The following is a 25,478-nucleotide window of genomic DNA, read 5'->3' on the forward strand; positions in this document are numbered from 1 at the left end:
GTCTGTCTTTCTCTCCCCCTCTCTGTCTTCCCCTCCCTCTCTCTATTTCTCTCTGTCCTATCCAACAACGACAACAACAATAATAACTACAACAACAATAAAACAACAAGGGCAACAAAAAGGGAATAAATAAATAAAAATTAAAAAAAAAAAAAGAGAGAAGGCAGGACCATAGGGGAGAAATGGGCAAATAAATATAATCATACATAGATAATTATAGAAATAATAGTCACCCTTAAGCTCCGGTGGCACAATTGGTTAGCGGCGGATACTTATTCAGAAATAATAGTCAACCATATCTGTCACTTTGAGAGAACTATTTCCAGTGGAGGAAATGGGGACACAGAACTCTGGTGGTGCAGAATTATACCCCTGTTACCTCATAATTTTGTAAATCTATATTAAGTCACTAATAATTTTTTTAAAAAAGATGATAGAACATTTTATATGTATATGTGTGTATATATATATATGCTCAAGATGTGCACAAAGTTCATTGAATGAACCTTTTTTTGTATTTTTATTTCCATTATTTGTATTATTATTTTTTTTTTTAACTAGAGTACTGCTCAACTCTGGTTTATGGTTTTGTGGGGGATTGAACCTGGGACTTTGGAGCCTCAGGCATGAGAGTCTCTTTGCATAAACATTATGCTATCTACCCCCACCCTATCTCTTCTTTCATCACTATTTGCCTAAATACTTTCTCCCCCATTCCGTTTCTTTAAGGGGGACAGCAGTACCTGGTATATAGAGGCATTCACTGCTGGCAACATTGGGACTTCGCTTTAATTTCTCTTGCTGCACCACCTATCTACCTTGTGTAGTATTCTGCCAGCTCTTCTGTGCCTGTAGGTTTGCAGCTCACATAGCATGGACATAAGATAAGGCCTTTTGTGTTGTTAGCGCTGCTTGTTTGTTACAAGAATATGGGGAAAATATTTGTAAGCAAGGTATCCTGAGTACTTTCAGTTTTATTAATAGCCAAGACAACCATTCTGTATATGGAGACATTTGTTATTGTTATTTGTTTTAAAAACTATCTTTATTGATCTATTGATGAGAAAGTGAAGGATCTAAGAAAGGAGAGACCAGAACACTGCTTAGTTCTGCCATACATTGGTGCCAGGGTTTACACTTGCAGTCTCTAAGACTTCAGGCTTACAAATTTTGTGCTAACAAGTAAGCTGTGTTACAATTTTAAAAAGAGTTATTTATCCAGGACAGGGGGTTACAGCATAATGGTTATGCAAAGAGACTCACATGCCTGAGGTTCCAAAGTCACAGATTCAATCCCCCACACCACCATAAGCCAGAGCTGAGCCCTGGTTAAAAAAAAAAAAAAAAAAAGAATTATTTATCCATGACCCCAGAAGTGGCTCAGTGGATAAAGCATTGGATTCTCAAGCATGAGGTCCTGAGTTTGATCCCTGGCAGCACGGGTACCAGAGTGATGTCTGATTCTTTCTCTCTGTCTTCCTATCTTTCTCATTAATAAATAAATAAAATCCTAAAAAAGTTAATTATTTGTCCATCAATTAATTAAATGGAGAGAGAAAACACACACACATACACACCATAGCAATACTCTCCCACATAGAATACCAGGGTTTAAATGAGACTTATGCTATAGTTCTTAAGTACCATAAAAATATAACTCATTTGTATATTTATACCTTTATATAAAACAATTTGGCATTCTGTGCAAAACTAGTAGTTATTTAAATACTTAGATACACTGTCAAGGACTCACTTTATGAAAAATTTCATTCTACAACGCACTATGGAAATAAAACATGTAACCTACCAAGTGGCTGACTTCAAAGAATTCATCAAGATAAAAGAGTTATATCTGAGAAGGACAAAGTGCAGGTTTCTAGGCAAACAGATTTTTTAATCATTGGCCTACTATTCTCATTAAAATAGCACCAGTACATGTGAATAGTCAACACATTTAAAAATGAAAGCTAGGAGGAGGAGGCTGTGCAGTGACAAGCCCAGCTAAGTGCATACATTGCCAGGCACAAGAACCCAGGTTTGAACCCCAGTCCTTACCACCAGGGGATAGCTTCAGGAGAAGTGAAGTAATGTTGCTGGTGTCTCCTTTCTTTCTCCCTCTCTAGCTCCCTTTTCCTTCTCAATTTCTCTTTGTCTCTCTCCAATAAAATAAATAAAGTGGAACTTACGTGTATACTTTGACAGATAACACCAAAAATGTTAGTAAGAATTTCCAAAGGACAAAATTATGTAGCTGCAACCTTTTTTCAACTCCTGTGCAGCTTATAAAGTGCACTGGGACAGTACTTCTGAGATTTCAACCTCACTTTTCAAAGGTGTAAAATATTGAATGACTGAAATATAGTCTAGAAAAAAATGAAACTGATATGTAAAACTTAGAAACTGTTTTATTTTTTCCTTTTTGTTTGATAGGACAGAGAGAAGTTGAGAGGGGTGGGGGAGATAAGAGAGGGAGAGAGAAAGACAGACACCTGCAGACCTGCTTCACCACTCCTGAAGTGTCCCCACTGCAGGTGGGGAGTGGGTGCCTGAGCCCAGGTTCTTATGCAGATCCTTGCTTAGAAACTGTTCATCAGAGAATTGTATGTGCTGGACTTTGCAATATAAACATGTAGGTCAACAGGGTGGGGTAGAAAGCTGGCGTGCCCTCTCAAGTTTAGAGGCCTTGAATGTATAAGCCCTGGCTTGGGTGGTGGCTCATTTGTCAGAACACACACATTACCATGTGCAAGGACCCAGTTTCAAGTCTCTGGTCACCACCTCCAAGAAGGAAGCTTCAAAAGTTGTGGAGTAGTGTTCCAAATATGCTTAAGTTTCTTCCTGGAAGCACAGTGCATCCATAGGAAGCTTTCTGTAGTGTTTACCTCCTCAGAAGCACAGCAAACAAATCAAACGCTCACATAGTCATCTGCACTCACCCTGGACATTTAAAGTAAGTTGATTCTCCTGGATCAGAAAAATCTGGCTATAGTATATTTCAAGAGAATTCTCCTCCTAACTTGCGTTTTGCTGCACCAGCACGTCTGAGAATAGAATTAGGGTAAATATACTTCCAACAAGCCTAATAATCTGCACACTTCAAAAATGACACACCTTAAGAGTCAGGTGTTAGTGCAGCGGGTTAAGCGTACATGGCGCCAAGCTCAAGGACCAGCATAAGGATCCGGGTTCGAGCCCCCGGCTCCCCACATGCAGGGGAGTCACTTCACAAAAGGTGAAGCAGGTCTGCAGGTGTCTGTCTTTCTCTCTCCCTCTCTGTCTTCCCCTCCTCTCCCCATTTCTCTGTCCTATCGAACAACAGTGACATCAATAACAACAACAATAAAAAAAGAAGGGCAACAAAAGGGAATAAATAAATATTTTTTTAAATGGCACACCTCATACAATGACATTACGTTTGTGTGGAGTTGAAAGCCATGACTCCATCTGTATTAACACTTAAAAAATTATAGCCACATATATATGATTTTATATAGCACCAGATCTAAGATTGGTTCTATTCTCATTTACTTTTATTTTTATTTATTTATTTGGAGATATTGGAGAATAAATTCAGGGCCTTGAACAGGCATAATAACACCGCTGAGAAGCCCACCCCCCCAGGCTGATTTTTTAGTCTTTGTTGTAGAAGGTGGATGAGAATGATACCTTGTCCATGGAGCTCCCCTGCTGTCATCCATGATGCTCTCTCATGGATGGCCCTGCTCCTGGGAAGGCATGGACTTTGTCAGATGAGGGTTTTCCCCAGCCTCTGGTTTTTATATTTTAAATGGTTAAAAAAAAAAAAAAAAATATATATATATATATATATATATATATATATATATATATATATAAAGGGGTTAGGTGGAGATGTCCCTGGTTGAGTGCACACATTACCATGTACAAGAACCTGAGTTCAAGCATTCCCCCTCCCCACTTGCAGAGAGAAGCTTCCCAAGCAATAAAGGAGTACTGTGGGTGCTTCTCTTTGTCTCCCTCTCTATCTCCTCCTCTCCCCTCTCAATTTCTCCGTCCTCTCTAATGAAAATGAAGGGGAAAAATGGCTGCCAGGAGCAGTGGATTCATCATGCAAGTACCAAACCCCGGCAATAATCCTGGTGGCCAAAGAAATAAATGAAGAATTTAAAAAAAAAAAAAAAATAGAAAACTGGAAGGATTGGGGTAGGCACTGTAAAATCCTATGAAATTCAAATTTCAGTGTCAAAACTACAGTTTGATTACAATCAGACATGCTTGTTTGCATCGTGTCTGTGGCTACATTTGTGCTGTTGCAGCAGAATGAAGTTGTTGCAACAAAAACTGTTTGGGCCACAAAGCCTAAAATGTTTAAGGAATCTTCCCCGAGTTTGTAGAGCTTTGGTTTATTCCAGTTCAATTTAGTTAAATTTTAAGTGACAATTTTCTAACTTAAATCCGTAGTCTTTTTTTCAAATATGTTCCCTTTAAAGAATTGGAATTTGTTTTTCTTGTTTTGTTTTGGTTTTTTTTGTTTGTCTTTTTCCCCCAAGCACAGGTCAACTAATCACTGCAGAGAGCTTAGTTTCTAGCCCCTTTTGAATGTATTTATTTTGCAAAAGAAATGCAGTGCTGCTTAATAGATGAATATTAGAGGTATGGTCAATGGTAAAAACTTCTGAACCTTCCCCACCTGCAGGGGAGTCACTTCACAAGCAGTGAAGCAGGTCTGCAGGTGTCTGTCTTTCTCTTTTCCTCTCTGCCTTCCCCTTCTCTCCCCATTTCTCTCTGTCCTATCCAACAACAGTGACATCAATAACAACAACAATAATAACTACAACAATAAAACGGCAAGGGCAACAAAAGGGAACAAATAAATAATTAAATAAATAATTAAAAACAAACAAACAAATTGCTGAACCTTAAAAAGCCCAAACAGGCCAAGACCAGCTTATTCTGTCTTTTGTCATTGTTTCCAGAACAGTAGAAATACGGAAAGCGCACGTGACAGCAAGCCCACCATGGACATTGACCTTAACTTTCTAGTTGTAGGAACTTCCTTTATCTCCAACCTATGATGGCATTTGTTTGCTTATCTTGGTGTATGAAGACACATGATTTAGACACGTATTCAGATTTAGAAATATTTCATTCATTGTACCTCATATACTTAAGACATAATATGAAAACCTGCTGCTTTTGGAAATAGTACAACTCTTTCTAATAATATATTTAATATTAAAATGGTTACTATTTATTTATTTCCTTACTGGGGGAGTAATGAATTACAGTCAACAGTAAAATACAGTAGTTTGTACATGCATAGCATTTCTCAGTTTTCCATGTAACAATTCAACCCCCACTAGGTCCTCCTCTGCCATCATGTTCCAGGACCTGAACCCTCCCCACCCACCCACCCCAGACTCTTTTCCTTTGGTGTAATACACCAACTCCAGTCCAAGTTGTCCTTAGTGTTTTCCTTTCTGTAATAGATACTGTTTATAAAGGCAACCATCATTGAAAAATTGACAGAAAAACATGGTTTCTTCACTTAAGGCTGACATTATGCCATAAACAACTTAATTTGATATTTCCCAATACAAAAATCTAATCATTGTCTATAAATTCAAATTATACCAAACCCCAGACTGGACATATTACTACTGATTAAGTTGTTTTTTGTTTTTTTTTAAGATAGACACCAAGGCAGAGAAACAGATATAGTGAATAAGACCAAAGCACCAAAGCTCTCTTCAGTGACGTGGAGCCAGGCTCAAACCTGGGTCACACACATGCATGGCAAAGCAAGGCACTACCCAAATGAGTTATATCACCAACCCTGATTAAGAGTCTAAAAAGACTATCTGAAAAAACGATAATTATTCAAATGGGAATTTGACTAAATTTTTCATTCTAAGTGTTGTCTTTCATTTCAAACTTCTTCTTGTTGAGGAGCTGCTAATTCCCCAGATTGTTTGCAAATGAGTTTCATTTGCATTAGTAGAGGGCCTTGAATATTCGTGTCTTCTTTACTACTTCCAAAGTCAGTACACCTGAAATTTAGAGGCAAAAAGCAGGGGCTGCCTTTTTCACTAAATCAAAGAGGTCATTATAAGTAATGTAAATGTTGAGGTAAGCAAAATCAGCTACAATTGTAACTGCATTTAATGTCACCCTAATCCTAGAAATACTGGTAAAAATGGCATATACATTAACTTTCAAAGTAACTTAACTCACTAGGACACCTTGTGGAATAATTGGGGAAAAGGAGAAAGAAACAACTACATAATTCCTATGCTGACTGGGTAAGGAGCCAAGCCAAATAAAATTAACTTTCCATTGCATCGTAAATAAGAAGAAGAGAGACAGAGAGACACCTGCAGCCCTGCTCCACCATTCATTAAGCTTTCCCCCATCAGGTGGAGACCAGGAGCTTAAACATGGGTTCTTGCTCACTGTAATGTGATAGCTTGGGCCCCTACATGTAGTTCTCTTCAAAGTAATTTTTAGTAAAATAAGAACATTGAAACACATGAACTTGTTGGGGGAAAAAATTAGCAAACTATCCATAGGGCTTCGTGAAAACTGTTTGTTACTCTGAGGATAGGCGCAGAACTGGTGGTGGGTGCCATGTGGAACTATACCCCTGTAATCTTATGATCTTGTAAGCCATTAATAAGTCACTAATAAAAAAAAAAGATTTATTAAAAATAAAGTAATTTTATGATTAGGAACTAAAAAATTTTACCATCTATGTATTAGAATAGGAAATTCAATTGCTTATATGGAGCAAAATACCCAAATGCTTGCAAGTGTTAGAAAAGATAAATAGTGACATGCTGCAAAACAACTCTAATCCTGAGAGATGTTAACAATATTTTTATCTTGAATTCTATTATGCATCACATTTCCATTTAAAAAATCATATTTCTTGTTTATAAAAAAAAAAAAAAATCTCAGGACTGGTCTCTGCTCATCCACTCCCATCCTGTCTTTGAGTCCTGTATTCAAAGCAAGCCAGAGATCACCCAGACTTTCTTTTTCCAGATACTTGCTTTAAAATTGTAGTCAAAAGTGAAGGTACTTCTCCAGGAGTGTTCCTGAACTCACATTAAAACTAAGTAGCAACTGAAGTAAAGGGAACTTCTCTCTATTCGTGAACCACCTGGCTTTCATTGTGACAGGGGTGTTTTGTGAGCTCAGAGGTAAGACAATCTGATGAAGGGAGGCTCAGCCCAGAAGGCTGCTATTTTGAAGTAGCAGGAGATTGCTTAGGGCTTTGGAATCAAATTGTACCCAGAAACAAGAAATATCTGTCCTACAGAGCTATTGTTTGCCTTCTTTGAAAGGAACGAGAGGCTCTTGGTACAGCTTACCAACAGCTCTCACAATTAGCCACACAGACCACAAGGAGTGTAATTATATTCCAGAATGCCTGGCCTTTTTTTTCTTTTTGCCCCCTTGGGAGTCTAACACTGTACTTACTCATCACCATGGACACCAACACCACTGAAATAGTGACTGTTGAGTAAGTCTGGTGTATCCCTAATTGAAGATTTTATTGGATTCTCTCTCTGTCTTAAACTGCTTATCTGTGATTGTTTCTGGTGATGCGACTCATACTAAATTGCCCAGACCTCAGACCTTGGGTGGAGTGTTTCAGAATTATTTGACACCTTCTTAATGTACCTCATTGAGCAATCTGACGCAGGTGAGCCATGCAGGATGGGTAGAACAATTGTGTTTTATACACTGCAATTTCAAACCCAAGTCCATTTGAGTCATACTTTCCTGTGGGTTTTTTGGCCCATCCAGGGGAAGTTTTTTTTTTTTTTTTTAATGATATTCTTCTGAAGCATAATAGTATTTTAGGCACTGCTTGGGAATCTGAAAATAATTTGCGACTTTTTTGTTTGCATTTTGGGATTTTGCTTTTTAACATGAAATAGTCAATAACTTTAGACTTCATCACTCTATAATATTGTATGGCTTTGAAAGACTTTGATGCCTTGATTGCTCTGTATGGAAAGCTAAGCTATGTTTGTTACTGATTATCAAAATATAGGCTTGATAATTTATAAAACTAAAAGAACACGTTAAAAATCATTCCAGATACAGAGTTAGAGAAATGAGAAAAACTTAGAAAGCAGAAACATCTCATAGAACATTCAAAAGGAAAGTTGAAGGTTAAGGGTAGATTGCATAATGGTTATGCAAAAAGACTCTCATGCATAAGGCTCCGAAGTCCCAGGTTCAATCTCCCACACCACCACAAGCCAGAGCTGATCAATGCTCTGGTAAGAAAAAAAAAAAAGAAAGGAAGGAAGAAAGAAAAAAAAAGTTGAGCATGTTAAGACAAAGGGTAGTTCCTAATTACTCTTTTATTTGAATAATGATCTCTTAAAACTTTTGCAAGTTAGGGACATCTTTTTCTATTTTACTTTGAGCAAACTATTCTGAATTATTTTATTATACATTAGTCACAAGTTTATTTATTTACTTATTTCTGTCTTTGTTTTATATTTAAAACATTTTTATTATCTTTATTTATTTATTTATTGGATAGAGACAGTCAAAAATCAAGAGGGAAGAGGAAGGAGAGAGGGAGACAGACACCTGCAGCACTGCTTCACTACTTGCAAATCTTCCCCCTTACAGGTAGGGACCAGGGGCTTGAACCCGGGTCCTTGCACATTATAACATGTTTGCTCAACCAGATGTGTCACCACCAGACCCCCTATCTTTCTTTCTTTATTTTGGTCTTCACTAGGGCTTCATCACTCTTGGGTGATTTTTTTTTTTTCCCAGATAGATTCAGATAGAAAGAATGCACTAAAGATACTCTAGAACTAAAGCTTCCACCAGTGTTGTTGAGGCCAGATTTGAACCAGAGTTGTGTCCATGACCAAGCAGATACACTCACTAAATCAGGTGATCTATCCTGCTAGGCCAACAATAAGTCAATTTAAACTGATTGTCAAGGGACCTGACTATTATCCCAGTTCTCCTTGAAGCACAACCAATGGCCTACAAGATAACTCAAAGTGTGCCTGCTTTGCCATGTGTGTGGCCCAGGTTCAAGCCAGCCCCCACTACACTGAAGGAAGATTTAGTGTTATGCTGTCTTTCTCTTCTCTCTGTCACTGTTTTTCTCTTGTATCTAAAAAAAAAAAAAAAAATCAATCTGGAGCAGTGAATGCCTGGTGAGAACAAAAAGGTGAAATTTAAAACAGCTCAAATCACTTGTGACCTCTAGTCTTAGTAAGAAGGCATATTACCTTTATTTGTTTACACATAAACTGTGATATGGCTGTTAACTCATCTTAGGATAAATTATAGTAGGACAGACAATGGCATTTGTACTCAAAGGATATAGAAAAGTAATGATAGAAATGCCATGCAATAGGGCCAGTCAGGTAGTGGCACACCTGGTTAAGCACACACATTACAGTGTGCGAGGACCCAGGTTTGGGCCCCTGGTCCCTACCTGCAGGGGGAGAGCTTCACGAGCAGTGAAGCAGGTCTGCAGATGTCTCTCTGTCTCTCTCCCTCTTTATCTCTCCCACCTCTCTTGATCTCTGGCTATCTCTATCCAATAAATAAAGATAATAAATTTTTAAAAAATCAAAAATGCCATACAATATAATGCACCCATAAGCAATTTGTCTCTCTTTTGGGAAACTTACTTTTGTACATTAATCCTATGGATAGTCTAGAATAGAAAGAGAAATCTTAAATTTTTTAAATTATTTTTCACACGGGAAGTAGCCAAGTGAATAAAAAAGAATTCTAAGAAGGATGTAAGGCTTAGATTGTCTGAAAAGAAATGAATGTCTATATTATTAGATTTGTCACTTGGGTAGCTCTAAGACTACTATTTTTTAAAAGATTTTTTATTATCTTTATTTATTGGCTAGAGACAGCCAGAAATCAAGAGGGAAGGGGGTGATAGAGAGGGAGGGAGGGAGGGAGAGAGAGAGAGAGAGAGAGAGAGAGAGAGAGACCTGCAGCACTGCTTCAACATTTACAAAGCTTTCCCCCTGCAGATGGGGGCTGGAACACAGGTCCTTTCACACTGTAATACGTGTGCTTAACCAGGTGTGCCACCACCACCCAGCCCCCCCCCCCTTCTATTTTTATGGAATCCCAGATCACCCAACCATAAGAAGTTTATAGTATCATGGCCATCCTTAATAAATACTTCCCAAATCCCTTTGTCAGCCAGTTATAATTCTTCAAAATCCCTTAAATATATAATACGGATCTTTTGGTAGTTTACGTTAAAAAGAAGAATGGTTTGTACCCTGTATAGTACTATATAGTACACAAGATCAGGGTAATTTGACCCTCTGTACTTGCCATATTTTTGGTTTCCCTGCTGTATGCTGAACTCTGTGCTTCCAGGTAGGGGTAGTTCTGCCTGTAGTCCTCTAGGGGAGCTGAACCAGCTGGCTCTTGGTTACCTTCTGCTGCCTCTATGGCTGCTTGGTGGAGGCAGGAATCCCTAGAAGGCTGTATGGAGTGGCTTGTAACCTTCTGTTAATGCTTCCAAGCTACTTTACTCCTAGAAGGCTGTGGACCTCCAACACCCAAGAATGTGACACACAGGAGTGATTCAATGTGGCAAAGCAACCACCAAGAATTTGAAATTTAGGATGCAACTCATTCTGAAGACTCAAGAGCAGTTTAGGGCCAAAGAGATAGCGTAATGGTTATGCAAAAAGACTTTTAACACCTGAGGTACTAAAGGTCCCAGGTTCAATCCCCAGCACCACCATAAACCAGAGTTGAGCAGTGTTCTGGGAAAAACAAACAGTTAATTCAATTCCTGAAAGGAAAGCTAGATTCACCTAGGAAAGCAGTAATCCCTGGCTCTTGGTAAGGAGAAGGTTTTAACCTTGCATTGGTTCAAAACCTAGTTGGTTAGGCAGATAGCACTGAAGAACAACAATTCCTCCTCCTTTCATTGGGATGACATGACTAGAAGCAATTTATAGTCTAGTTTTTATTTTGGTGTGTCTCTTCTGTGTCTTACTGTTCTTTGTTCAAATGTCAGGTATGGAAGCAGTTCTCTGAAGGGGGCTCTCAAGCTTGGGCAAATGTTCTTCAGCTGTGCTCCACCATGGCTGCTGAAATCCCAAATTTATTCAGAGAAGAGATTTGAAATTTCTGGATAATGAGTGGGGGAGAGAAAAAAAAAAAAAGGACTTCTATAGAAACACAGTGTGCTTTTCATATATATAAAAAAAACCCATTATGCTAGGTTGCCAAAATAGCTCACTGGGTAGTGCGCTGCACTGCCACACGCATGGCACAGGTTCAGCCTGACTCCCATTTCACTGAAGGAGGCTTCTGTACTATGGTATCTTGCATTCTCTTTCTGTCTTCTGTCTCTAGCTAAAAAAAAAAAGACTATGTCATAACCTTGCCCAAAGAGATTTGCTTTTTTCAAATTTAAACCAAACTATTAAAGAAGAGACCTCGTCTTCTCCAAGTTAATATAGGATTCTTGATTCTCTGCTAACATAAAATTACTAATAGGAGGCTATCACCTATTAGAGGATATGATTAAACCAACAAATGCAATTAATTGAGTGAAAATACAGTTTTATTGTCTTAAAGATAGTGAAAACACTCAGAAGAAGGGGTAGATAGCATAATGGTTTTGGAAAGAGATTCACTGTCATGCCTGAGACTCCAAAGCTCAAGGTTCAGTCCCCCAAATCACTATAAACCAGAGTTGATCAGTGCTCTGGTAAAGGAAAAGAAGAAGGAGAAAGCAAGCAAGAAAGAAAGAAAGAAGGAAAGAAAGAAAAAAGAAAAGAAAAGGGTGATGACATACCTGGTTAAGTGCATGTTACAGTGCATAAGGACCCAAGTTCAAGCCCTCGTCCCCACCTGCAGGGGGAAAGCTTTGAGAGTGCTTGAAGCACTGTTGCAGGTGTCTGTCTTTTTCCCTCTCTGTCACCCCTTTCCTCTTGATTTCTGGCTGTCTATCCAATAAATAAATAAAGATAACAAAAAATATTTTTAAAAAACCCACTCAGAAGAGAAATATTCATGAGGAATGCTACCCCAACCTCCTATCATTGTTACTCCCTACTCTCAGCTCCAATTACATCTCCTTCTTTAACTCTTTCCTCCATATTTTCTTTCTTTTAAAAAAACATATTTTATTTACCAGAACACTGCTCAACTCTGGTTTATAGCATTGCAGGAGATTGAACCTGAGTGTGTGGAAGTGGATTTGGAACCCCAGGCATGAAAGTCTCTTTGCATAACCATTACACTATGTATTTCTCACCCCTTCCATGTTTCTTCTTGAGCTTCTTCCTCCTTTCCAGTCCTTTGTCTCCTGGTATTAATGGTCCTGCGGCTACAGTCAGACTATGACCCACATAGTCAACGACTGCCACCTCTCCAGATTCAAAGGAGGTCTCGAAACTTTACATCAGGCTCAACCTGACGCTGTTGACTGGCTACGGAAGAAGGGCAAACACTAGAAGAAGAATGGTCCAGAGTCCTCTCCTGTCCAATAATTTCACTTGCATTCTTCTTTTGGTGTTGTTTTTTTGTTGTTGTTGTTTTTTGTTTACCTTCAGGGTTATCGCTTATCGCTGGAGTTCCATCCCAATACTACAAATCGACTGCTGCTGCACTACAAATCCACTGCTCCTGTCGGCCATTTTTTTCCATTTTTATTGTCTAGGACAAAGATAAATTGAGAGGAGGGGAAGATAGAGAGGGGGAGAGAGACACATGCAGACTACTAACTCCACTGCTTGTGAGGCGTCCCCCTCCCCCACCCCCAAGTGGGAAGATGAAGGCTCAAACCCGGATCCCTGTGCAAGACCTTACACTTTATGCGCTTAACCTGCTGCACCACCACCTAGCTCTCCTCTCCTCTCCTCTCCTCTCCTCCCCTCCCCACCCCTCCCCTTCCCTCTCCTCTCCACTTTTCTCTTTCCTCCACTCTTCTCCTCTCCTCCCCTCCCCTCCCCTCCCCTTCCCTCTCCTCTCCACTTTTCTCTTTCCTCCACTCTTCTCCTCTCCTCCCCTCCCCTTCCCTCTCCTCTCCCCTTTTCTCTTTCCTCCCCTCCCCTCCCTTCCCCTCCTCTTCTCCCCTCCCCTCTTCTCTTCCCTCCCCTCCCCTCTCCTCCTTTTCTCATCCCTCCCCTCCCCTTTTCTTTGTCACTTGGTACCAGGAATTCTGGGAAATGTAGTTTTTCTATATCAAGTTGCACACCTTAATCCTTTAAGATCAGGAAGCATACTCCTGATCTTTGTACTAGTGACCCATAACAAAACAACAAGGGACCAAGTGGTAATTCACATGGTAGAGCACACACGTTATTATGTGTGAAGACCTGGGTTCAAGCCCATCGTGCCCACCTGCAGGTGAGGGGAGCTTGAGGATTGGTGAAACACTGACTGCTACAAGTAACTCTCCTGTTTATCTCCTCACCCCCCACCCCTGCCTCATGTCTCACCCTCTGTCATGAAAGTAACCACTAGGAACAGTGAAGTCCTGCAAACGTTAACCAATAACCCTAGTGGCAGCAGTGACAGCAAACAAAAGCACCAAGCCCAGATAAAGCAGCTGGTTTACAACAGCATCTGCTTTCAGAGTAGCTGCCTGGGGCTTAGATTGAGAAGAGAGTCCATTTGGTCTTTCGCGAATGAAGAGAAGCTGCAGACTCCTCTCTGTGACAATAATGACCCACATGCTTGTTGCATAAACGAGGTCAAGACACAGAACACCTGCCTGTCTTATCACTCATGAAAATCACCCAGGGTGCAATTTTATTCTTGTGCAAGTAAATGTGAGAATTGGGGGAATTCTTGAACTCAAAGGAACAACAGATCATTTTCAATATATGGAGTGTGCCAGACTGCTGTTGGGCTGTCAAAAACGTCAAGATGTATTTTTGCATAGAAAAATACATTGGGACTTTGCCAACAACCCAATATTTGGAAGCTTTTTCTGGTTTTAAGTGTGTGTGTTTGTATCGATATTTTGAATCCGGATCAAAGGTTGGGAAGGCTCGTGTGGTAAAGGGGATAACAGCCGAGGAAATTTCCACATAGGTAAGATCTGACAGCAGGGTGTTGGCAGCAGTTTCTAAACACTGGAACCCCAGAACTGAGATAACTCGGCTTGAATCTCTGCAGAGTGAAGCACATTCCTGAAAACCCATCTTGCTCACTGCCACAGGGCATTTCTTCTCCTCTTAAAATTTCAAAAGTAGAAGAAGGGAGGTATTATGCTCAATCCTGGCTGATGTCTGGTCTCCAGATTTTTTTTTTTTTTAAGTTACAGTGAAATGTAGCTGTCAGAAGCAATACAGAGATAATTCATGTGTCCTCAGTTCTCCTTCTGTGACAGCTTGGAGATGGAGGACACAGTGTCACAACTAGCATAGTTACACTGTTACATGTAGAGGGTATAAAATCAATTCCATTACCATAACGGTAACTCATTTTGCCTTTTATAGCTACCACCCCACCCCCCGCTCCCTCAAGCCATCACAAACTCCTTACTTAACTGCTGGAAACCTGTAATCTGTGTTCTATTGGTGTAGTTTTCTCATTTTGGTAACATTAGCTAAGTGATTCATAGACTACAGAAACTTTTGGAATTGACATAGTCTCTCATGTATCAACAGTTGACCTCTTTATAATGCTAAGTGATATTCCGCAGTTGGATTATATGCACTACACTTTCTGTAACCATTCATCTGCACAAGCACATCTTGAGTTGTCTTTTGTTTAAAGCTACTGTGAATAAAATTGTAAAAAAATAAGTTTACATTTTTCTAGGACGATGCACTGGAGTATAATTTGCTAATTGTATGGTAGTTACATGATTCTCTTTTTAATTACTGTATTTATGTATTTTTGGATAAAGAGAAATGAGGAGAAAGAGGGAGATGGAAGGGGAGAGACACCTGTAGCATCTCTTGTAAATTTTGGTAATGCATTTTAAAAGGCATTTTCCCATTTTTAGACAAACTCTGAGGTCTTGAAAACTTTATCTCTTTTATAATGGTACAGCTTAACACCTCCAGCCTTTTACCAGGCACCTAGTTTTATAGTACAGGGGTTGGTTTAATACAACTTATTGTGACTTTTGTTGCAATTTTTTTTTTTTTGCTGCAATACTTTTTGTTGTTGTTGTTGTCATTTCTTACTGAACTTCACCATGAATCCTTTTCTTTCACAGAAGATGTGGACAATAGGAGATATCTTACTGTTGACACCAGTCAACATTAAACACTGGAAAATGCTTTTATTTTTCTTGGTGTGGCTTCCTTTGCTTTGCCTTCTGGCATCCCCTTGTCAACTGGACGCTTTGGTCATATTGTTGGACATGTCTGTACTCTTTAATCTTCTTAGCACATACAACATTGTGACACTTTCAGCCTCTAGGAACCCCCATGATTCATGCTTGCACCTGTGCACTCTACAAAATATTCAGTTGAGTGAATGAAAAATAGCACATAGGAAAGTGATTCTCCTAACGCATTTTCTCATAGTTACTGGGGATGACAGCAAGTGGAAAGATGTCTGTGAGGACTTGTCTGCTCATTTGGATATTCCCATACTGAACACAGAGATTAAGGTTTCAACAGAGAGGCAGTACTTTGCCTCAGTTTCTTTTTGCTGAAGCACCAACCCCAGTGTTCCTCAATTGTTGGCCTCTCTCCAGACCAAATGATATCATTGCTAAATAGAACTTATTCTTTCTTCCTTCTTTTAGGTCTAAAGAGTTTTACCTGAACTCAGATGAACTATAACTGTCTCAACTTCCAACATGAGGCAAAAACACTTTATTTTCTAAAGATGAACAATTGCATAATGGGAAATGGTGACTTATCAGTTCAGTAAAAGATGCTTATCTTAGTCATTGTCTTCCTGTAGAGCAAGACTTCTGTGGGAAATGTAAGCACAGAAAATGTGGTATTTATATTGTCATTGACTTTGGACAGAAATTAGCTTTATGCAAGTAGAGAAAACTATAAAGGAAAAAGAATAGAAATACAGAAACATTACATGGATCTCATAATTCACCTCTAGGGTCTTGTATTTCTTAATTAAGAACACAAATGCAGTGATGAATCATTGCAGTATTCACCCTGACTAAATGTCACTGCATTTATTGAAGAAGCCACATTATTTACCTCACCTAGATTTACTGTAATTCCACCTATTGCAGATTTTTTTTTTAATTTTATTTATTTATTCCCTTTTGTTGCCCTTGTTGTTTCTTTATTGTTGTAGTTATTATTGTTGTTGTCATCGTTGTTGGATAGGACAGAGAGAAATGGAGAGAGGAGGGGAAGACAGAGAGGAGGAGGGAAAGATAGACACCTGCAGACCTGCTTCACCACCTGTGAAGCGACTCCCCTGCAGGTGGGGAGCCGGGGTTCGAACCGGGATCCTTACGCGCTTTGCGCCACCTGCGCTTAACCCGCTGCGCTACAGCCCGACTCCCCAGATTTTTTTTTTTCTTTTAGCTTTCAGGGTTATCCTAGGGCTGTATGCCAGCACTATGAATCCATCACTCCTGCCGACCATTTTTTCCTTTTCCCTTCGTTTTATTTGATAGAACAGAGAGAAATTGAGAGAAGAGTAGGAGATAGAGAAGGGAAGAGAAAGACACCCGCAGATCTGATTCACTGCTTGTGAAGCGTCCCACCTGCAGGGACACGAACCCACGACTCTTTGCACAGGTTCTTGCACTCAGTAATATGTGTGTTTGACCTAGTGTGCCCCGACTACCCCTTCCAAATATCTTTAATTTCCAAAATGAGATCAGTTGTCTTAGAACATTATCAGTAACACTACCCAACTCCCCTTGGAAGGTATTCCCACTCCTTTCAGAAACTGAGAATCAGGAGGGACTAACTGCACTTAACAGGTGCTGATATGGTGCTATCAAAGGCCAGACTCAATCATAGCAGGGGGCAGATCTGTGGAGATTCACAGGTGAGCAAAGTGTCTCAGACCTTCTCTGCACAGCCACACTCTTTAAATGTAAAGACTTCCTGATGTCTTCCCTACGAAGCAGAACTGATCTTAAAGCATGACCAACCCCTTTGGAATATAACTAAAATATGCCTACTAGCTCTCTACAAAACGGAGATACCCCCCCCCCCAGCTCTTCATCTACACTATTCCAACCTTTAGATTCTTGATTAGTCACCAATTTGTTTGGCTTTATATGTTAACTCTCTTTTCAGCCACCAGGTTTCAGATGCTAACATGATGCCAACCAAACTGATCAGAGCACTGATCAGGTCTGGCTTATTGTGGTATGGGGGATTGAAGCTGGGACTTTGGAGCCTCAGGCATGAAAGTCTCTTTGCATAACCATTATGCTATCTAACCTTGCTGGGTGAAAAACTTTAAGGTTCTGGAAAATCTTAAAACAGAATGTGTCATGATAAGAAACACAAAAGGGAGAGAAATCACCGTCAAAAAATAAATTAGCTGATTGCTTCCATGAAACTAGTAGTACTTTCTGTTATTTCCTTTTCACAATTTATTTTATTATAATTAAAATTTAAAAAATAATTATTATAAAGTTAGATCATACTAAAAAATGTTAAATGGGATCTTAAACTCACTTATAAAATGCCTAAGGAAATTATAATTTGATATGTTTTCCTCAAGTACATTTATTTTCTTTGAAATATATAATTTTAAATTCAGATGACATTTTTGTCTCTTATAAAATTGTATAATGGGTATTTTTCTTTTTAATTACTAACCCCCTATAAAACTAATGATTCAATATTAGCACAAAAGTCTTTAAGCAAAGTATTCTCAAAAAGTATTATAATCCAGTTAGTGTAAAGCCTCCATTTGTTGCCTTATGCCATGTAGGCTGTCAGTAAATGTGAATCTCATATGCCCTCACTTTTATACTTATTTTTTTATTTTTTAAATATTTATTTATTTTATTTTACTTGTTTATTAATGAGAAAGATAGGAGGAGAGAGAGAGAACCAGATAGCACTCTGGTACATGTGCTGCTGGGGACTGAAACTCAGGACCTCATGCTTAAGAATCCAATGCTTTATCTATTGTGCCACCTGCCGGACCACTTAAATATTTATTTTATTTATTTATTATTCAGTAGAGACACAGATTGAGAGGGGAGAGGTAGACAGAATGGGAGAGAGAGAGAGAGACACCTGCAGACCATCAGCTTCACTACACTTAAAGCTCACTTTTATACTTCTCAGTGGAAATCCAAGCATGCAGAGGACAGACAGACGATGAGTGGGTGTTAGATTGAATGTAGCTGGGGATAGCAGAAGAGGCCTGACTTTTTTTTTTGCAATAGTATAAGATTGATGAGATACCTTTAAAAAATGAGTAATGTCCTGTCTTGGCTGTTAAATATGACATAATTCTCTTAAAACAGTCATGCCTGGTATTTATGCCTTTATATCAGGTTAAACTTATCAGAACAGGATTTTTATGTGTTACAAAACATAATTTGACTGGTAGTATTTCTAAGTTGTGCTATAGTGGGTTATAGCCCAGGGAATACTAGCACATCTTTAAACCTAGTTATTGTTATCCATAGGTAGTAGCACACCATACATCCACTTTATTTTAATCACAGAATGTTTATGCTTAAGTCTAACAAGGTAATTTTTTTTTCCAGGAAGAAAATTCTATTGTTTAAAATTTATTTATTATTTGATAGGACAGTTATAAATTGAGAAGGAAAGGGGAGATAGAGAAAGAAAGGAGAGAAAGAGAAGAGGGGGGAAGAGAGAGGAGAAAGAAGAGAGAGACCTACAACATTGCTTCAACAATCATGTAGCTGCACGCCCTGCAAGTGGGGACCAGGGACTTAAACACATGCCCTTGCATATTATAACTCATGTGCCCTATTGGATTTGCTACTGCTTAATCCTTCCACAGTCCCTCCCAAAATAATTTTTATTGTTGGTGTATATTAGTCTGAGAAGGAGAGATACTACTGGTGGATACTGATTTCACTAAGATTTTTTATAATAATACAAGTTCCAGAGACCCAATTTGAAAGATTTTGATTTAGTCACATTTGGATAGGGACCAGAATTCTGTATTTATAGTTAATAACTCAGAAAGATAATGATGTGTGTTGTTTTGGACATGCTTTTTTATTATTATTATTATTATTTTATATATGCTGTATGATATATTGAATAAGAATATCTCTGTAGGAAGTACACAGGGAAGAGATTTTTCGATATAATTTTTAAAAATATTTATTGATTTATTCCCTTTTGTTGCCCTTGTTTTTTTATTGTTGTAGTTATTATTGTTGTTGTTAATTGATGTCATTGTTGTTGGATAGGACAGAGAGAAATGGAGAGAGATGGGGAAGACAGAGAGGGAAGAAAAAGATAGACACCTGCAGACCTGCTTCACCGCTTCACTGCAGGTAGGGAGGCATGGACTTGAAGCCTGAGCCTTATGCTGGTCTTTGTGCTTTGCTCGCACCTTAACCCGCTGCGCTACCACCCAACTCCCAGAATTTTTACTGATACCCTCTTACTATGTTTCTTTGCAAGCTTACATTGCTATATGCATTTTGAGGTGCAACGTCACGTGACACCTCTCTGTGTACATCAGTTTCATCCCATGAAACACCAAAATTTTATTAGACTGAAAGAACTGACCTTTTTTATTCTTTCCTCTCTTTTCCTCTAATAGCCATCATAGATTTTGTAATGTAAGAATTACTTTTAAAATATTTATTTATTAACGAGAGAGAGAGAGAACCAAATTGTTACTCTGTCACTCTATGCTGGGGTATAACAGAACCTCATGGTGTCAGTTTCAACAGTAGCCTCTGTGCCACTTTCTGAGCTGCTATGAGATACTTTTGATGTGATTTGTTATTTATTGGTCATTTATATTCCGTGTATGAGAGAAAACATCTGGTAATTGTCCTTTACTTTATGACATAGTTCACTTAACATAATCATCTCAAGTTTCATCTGTGTTGTTGACCACTGCAATAGTTCATCTTTCAATCACTAAATATTATTCCATTGAGTATATTCACTAGTTGTCTTTGAATGGGCATGTGATTGTTTCATGACTTGACTCTGGGGAAGAATGATGCATTGTACAGGGATTCACACACCTTTTTGAATTACTATTTTCATATTCTTAGGATTATTCCTAAGAGTAGTATTGTGGGGTCATATGGTTGTTCTACACTTACTTTTTTGACAAGTGTTGTTTCCAGTTTTTTTTATATAAGCTACCTCTTGTGGGCTTGACTTGTTTTTTCATAATAGTACATAAAATTATGCATATGCTAGTTAGTTCTGTATTTTCATATTTTTCTCCCTTTTTGGAGAATTGGTCAGATGTTCTGTTCACACTTTGATATAACTCTTTTTGTTGCTACTGAGTTATAAATATATATTTTACATATCAACCCTTTAGCTGATATATAATGTGTATCTTCTTGCTTTTACTTTTGTGGTGGTTCTTTTTTCAAACAATACATTTTTGTTCTATATAGTCTAATTTATTTATTTTTGCCTTTGTTTCTTTTGCTTTGGGAATCAAGTCCACCCTCCACACCCTTAATCTCTTCAGTAGTTTCACTTGAGTTTGAGTATCCTGGGTAATTAGGCTAAAAACTAATAAAATGAGTCAAAATTGAGAAAAATTAATAACTACAGCTATTTTCAGATGACATTAAGATACACATAGATCCATCCACATAGATAACCAGGAAGAGAGTAGCTCCCAAATATGGGAAAGGTGTATAAATATTGTTGACTGTAAACCCTATCGATTTGATGTGATCTGGGGCTCATATTCAGCTTAGGAGCCTATGTGACCTCTACATCCCTGTAGATCTGAGCTCAAATCACATGAAAAATGTATATTGTTTATTGTTAGGGAAATGTGAATTAAATCTACAATAAGATCTCAATTCAAGAAGAACATAAAGGTAAATTCAAAGCAAGATATGACTGAGTTTGGAGCAGGTCATCAAAGTAAAAGTCTCTGGGTAGAGGGTGAGAGTAGTTGCTCAGCTTCACTGGGGGGGTAGGGGAGGCGGGACCCAAAAAGTCCTTGGTTGTGGGAATGGCACTGATGTATGCTCCTATTAACTTGTAGTCTCATAAATAATAATAAAAAGTAAAAAAAAAAATCAATTCACATAGGTAAGAATGGCCAATATGAAAAAGATTAAAAGCAAGTGGTATACGAGTAAGGAGATGAAGGAACTAGTATTTAATCAGAAAGTAAACTGATGAAGTCCATATGGAAAACAGCATGGGGAAGGGCTAGAAGGTGGCACACCTGGTTAAGTGCTCACATTGCAGTGCACAAGGACCCAGGTTCAACCCCCCTGGTCCCCCACCTGCAAAGGGGAAACTTCACTAGTGGGAAAGCAGTTCTGCAGGTATGTCTCTCTCTCTCTTATCTTGTGCTCTCTTCTCAATTTCTCTCTGTCTCTATCCAATTATAAATAAATAAATAAAAATATAAAAAATAAAACAGCATGGAGAATCCTTACATTGTACAAGACATTTATACAAAGGACAAAAAGGAAACCACTAGTTTGAAAGGATGCATATATCCCTATGTTCATAGGGGGACTGTTCACAATAGCCCAAATCTGGGCTCAACTTAAATGTCTATTAATAAGTAACTGGGTAAAGAAGCTGCGGCTTAAATACTCCTCGGGATACTTCCTAGTAATTAAAAAGATTTGATAATTTTTTTTTTACCATCTTGACATTTTCCCTTGTTTTAATTATTGAAAATAATGTTACTGTGTAATTCACAAAACTCTTAACATACATGTGGGAGACTGTTAATAGTATTTTACTTTTCAACTCACACATTCCAGATTTTCTAAAATATAGCACCTTTTTTAAAGATTCTTTTTTTAAAATTTATTTCTTTATTGGGGAATTAATGTTTTACATTCAACAGTAAATACAATAGTTTGTACATGCATAACATTCCCCAGTTTCCCATTTAACAATACAACCCCCACTATGTCATCTATCATCCTTCATGGACCTGTATTCTCCCCACCCACCCACCCCAGAGTCTTTTACTTTGGTGCGATACGCCAATTCCTCTTTTTTTATTGTCTTTATTTATTTGATAGCGACAGCCAGAAATAGAGAAGGGGGAGGGGGATAGAGAAGGAGAGAGACAGAGACTCCTGCAGCCCTGCTTCACCACTCATGAAGCTTCCCCCCACAGGTGGGGACCAGGGTCCTCTACACTGTAACATGTGCACTCAATCAGGTGCATCACCACCTAGCCCCTATTAAACTATAGCACTTTGTAAAGCAGAGACTATTAATAGCTCATTCATCTTTACTTGATGATCTGATGCTTTGATTATGGTTATTGATACACTTCAGGTAAACAGATAGCTAGACGCTCCTGGTATTTAGTCTAAATGACCCCTTTCAGTTGTTGTAAATGCCAGTATTATTAACAAAACCATGTAATTAAAAACACGGAAATAGTCTAAGAAGGTATTTTTCAAAGTTCATTTTCTTTGTAGGTGAAAGCACCAATACTTGAAAAACTAAATTCACCTGTTCAAGGAGATCCAACAGATCGATGACTCTAACCAAGGTCTTCTGCATATCATGCCAATCTGTGTTTTCCTTCTTTTTACTAGATAGGTTCTCAGCAAAATTTCATGTGTCAGTCAGCAACTCTCCCTCGATTTATGGGGACTCTCTTCTCTTATTTCCTATTTGTGGTCAGTGTGATAATTTGACAGCTAAGAACATTTTGTTTCTAAATGGCAAAAACCCTACCAAAGTTGACTTATGCGTCAAGAAAATATATTGATTCAGTTAAAATGACCAGTAGTAGATCTGGGGGTTCACAGGTTGAAGGGCTGCCAGGTGCATTTCTTTTTTTTTTTAAGTTTTTTATATTTATTTTATTTATTTATTCCCTTTTGTTGTTTTATTGTTGTAGTTATTGTTGTTGTTTTCATTGTTGGATAGGACAGAGAGAAACAGAGAGAGGAGGGGAAGACAGAGAGGAGGTGAGAAAGATAGACACCTGCAGACCTGCTTCACCGCCTGTGAAGCGACTCCCCTGCAGGTGGGGAGCCGGGGTTCGAACCGGGATCCTTATGCCGGTCCTTGTGCCTTGCGCCACCTGCGCTTAACCCGCTGCGCTACAGCCCGACTCCCGCCAGGTGCATTTCTTTGTAATCCTGTCAATGCTTTCTTCCTCCTTTTCTCAGATTACCCTCAGAATAATGATTCATGGGAGCAACATGGCTAAAGCTTTCCCCAAACTCTTATTCTGTCTCCAGACCGTCTGGAGGCTCTAGTCTTTCAGATGGCTCCTTCAGGAGTCAAGATATATATATATATTTCATCTCTAAAATCTTTATCAAGAGTCTCCTTCTGCATCACTGATGGAAATTGTGACTCATGTACTCCTTAAACAGTCACTGTGGTCAGGGAGAAAGGATAATGCATTACCTTAAGTTAAAGAGAATCTACTTTTGGGACTGAACTATGTCATAAAGTAAAGGACAATTACCAGATGTTTTCTCTCATACACGGAATATAAATGACCAGTAAATAACAAATCACACAAAAGTAGCTCATAGCAGCTCAGAAAGTGGCACAGAGGCTACTGTTGAAACTGACACCATGAGGTTCTGCTATACCCCAGCATAGAGTGACAGAGTAATAATTTGGTTCTCTCTCTCTCTCTCTCGTTAATAAATAAATATTTTAAAAGTAATTCTTACATTACAAAATCTATGATGGTTATTAGAGGAAAAAAAGAGGAAAGAATAAAAAAGGTCAGTTCTTTCAGTCTAATAAAATTTTGGTGTTTCATGGGATGAAACTGATGTACACAGAGAGGTGTGACGTTGCGCCTCAAAATGTATATAGCAATGTAAGCTTGCAAAGAAACATAGGTTTAGATGGACGGTAGAGAAATCCTGCTTTGTTTCTTGAGATGAAAGATAGACAGTTAAGACTCCAGCCCTAACTTGTCCTTTTTAATAGCAGTCTCCTGTGTAACTGTCCACTTTCCTCAACACTGGCCCTCACCTGGGGGTCTGGAATGCCAGCTCTGTTAAAGTAGATAATTTGAGTAGAAGATTAGCCCTGTGTTGATACTACATGCAAAAATCTGCAAATTCACCTACATTTGTGGAAATCAGTACTTTCATTGAGATTGATATGCGATGCCTCACTAGCGACTTTACTACCTGTAGGGTTCTTAGGTTACAAGGGAAAAGGATTTTTAAAAAAAAAAATTCTGTAGAACTGAGTTTATACTAGATTTTCATAATGATAAACATCAGCCTAAAAATTAATTTTAATGGGGGAGGGGATAAATAGCATAGTGGTTATTCAAAGAGACTCTCTTGCCTGAGGCTCTGAAGTCACAGGTTCAATCTCCCACTCTGCCCTAAACAAGAGTTGAGCAGTGCTCTGATGTGAAGAAAAAAAAAAAAAAAAAAGATGATTCAGACTGAGAACTCTGCCATTTATTTGACAGGATTTTGCTGCATGGTAAAAATCAGCTGAATTGCATACAATGTGTTGTTTTTCCTTAATTTCCTTTTCCATTGCTGGCCACACCCTATGAACTAGATTATCATTTGGCCTTATGTTTCCATCATACTAAGTCCCCCCTCTCTCTCTCTTCATTTTTACTACACCAGCATCCCATTTCTCAGAGGAATCACTCATCTCGACAGCCAGGGAGAGAGCCTGGATGTTCAAGGTAAGGTTCAATTTCAATTTAGTTGTAGGTCATATTTTTGATAACATGTTAAATCTAAGTTAATATTATTAATGCCTTCCAGCAAATTATTTTCAAATTTCTATTATAGAGTTAAAGCAATTGCTTGAATAGGCACACTAATATATCTCTATTAAGATATATTCTATTTCCCACCTGTACTAAGCTCTAATCAACTGTTTTCTAACCTTGTCTTTAATATTGGTTAAGCCAGTTGAAGTTTAGAGACACTACTGGTGATAATTGGAGAGAGAGGGTATCAAGATGTAGACTCATGGCATTAAGACATATACATTTTCTTTGCGATTGAGTGTTTTTTAGCTGATTTTGTTCAAAATCACAGTAATGTCTCCATTTTACAATGGAGGACAGTGAGTATATATGGGTATAGTGAACATCCAGACAGCCTCATTTTTTTCAGGCTGGGGCTTGTGTCTGAGACACAATCATTTGACCTTCGGTTGTTTTTCCTGGGTACTCAGGAGCTCTCTGTACAAGAATGCCTTTGTGGTTCATCTCCAGGAGCTCACTAGAACAAAGAAACAATTAACTAAAATTCCACCAGATGGCAATATTTGGAAGGCCATCCAGTGAGGTTTCAAAAGCAATAAGCTATTCTTGTTCATAGATTAGTCTAACAACGTCTGATGACCTACATTGTATCAAAAGTGCTGTAGACATCATTTACTTTGCTCATTTTTTCCCCA

The 25,478-nt window shown here is 38.5% G+C and overlaps 1 protein-coding gene across 6 annotated transcripts in view; it reads left to right on the forward strand.

Annotated features, from left to right (window-relative positions):
- Nucleotides 1-25,478, forward strand: part of MAPRE2 (microtubule associated protein RP/EB family member 2) — a 202,173-nt gene that overhangs the window by 3,994 nt on the left and 172,701 nt on the right. For 2 of the 6 annotated variants that reach the window (XM_060173718.1, XM_060173714.1), the window contains exon 2: nucleotides 24,692-24,753. Coding sequence is in view for 3 of the 6 variants with exons in the window: in XM_060173714.1 (XP_060029697.1) it covers nucleotides 24,692-24,753 (62 nt within the window). In the remaining 3 variants the exon portion in view is untranslated. Of the gene's footprint in view, nucleotides 1-15,741; nucleotides 15,919-19,336; nucleotides 19,424-24,691; nucleotides 24,754-25,478 lie in introns of those variants that run through there. The other 4 variants (XM_060173712.1, XM_060173717.1, XM_060173715.1 and 1 more) reach the window with 4 other exon arrangements.

The sequence above is a fragment of the Erinaceus europaeus genome, chromosome 15 (assembly GCF_950295315.1).
Source record: "Erinaceus europaeus chromosome 15, mEriEur2.1, whole genome shotgun sequence".
Taxonomy (NCBI): Eukaryota; Metazoa; Chordata; class Mammalia; order Eulipotyphla; family Erinaceidae; genus Erinaceus; species Erinaceus europaeus.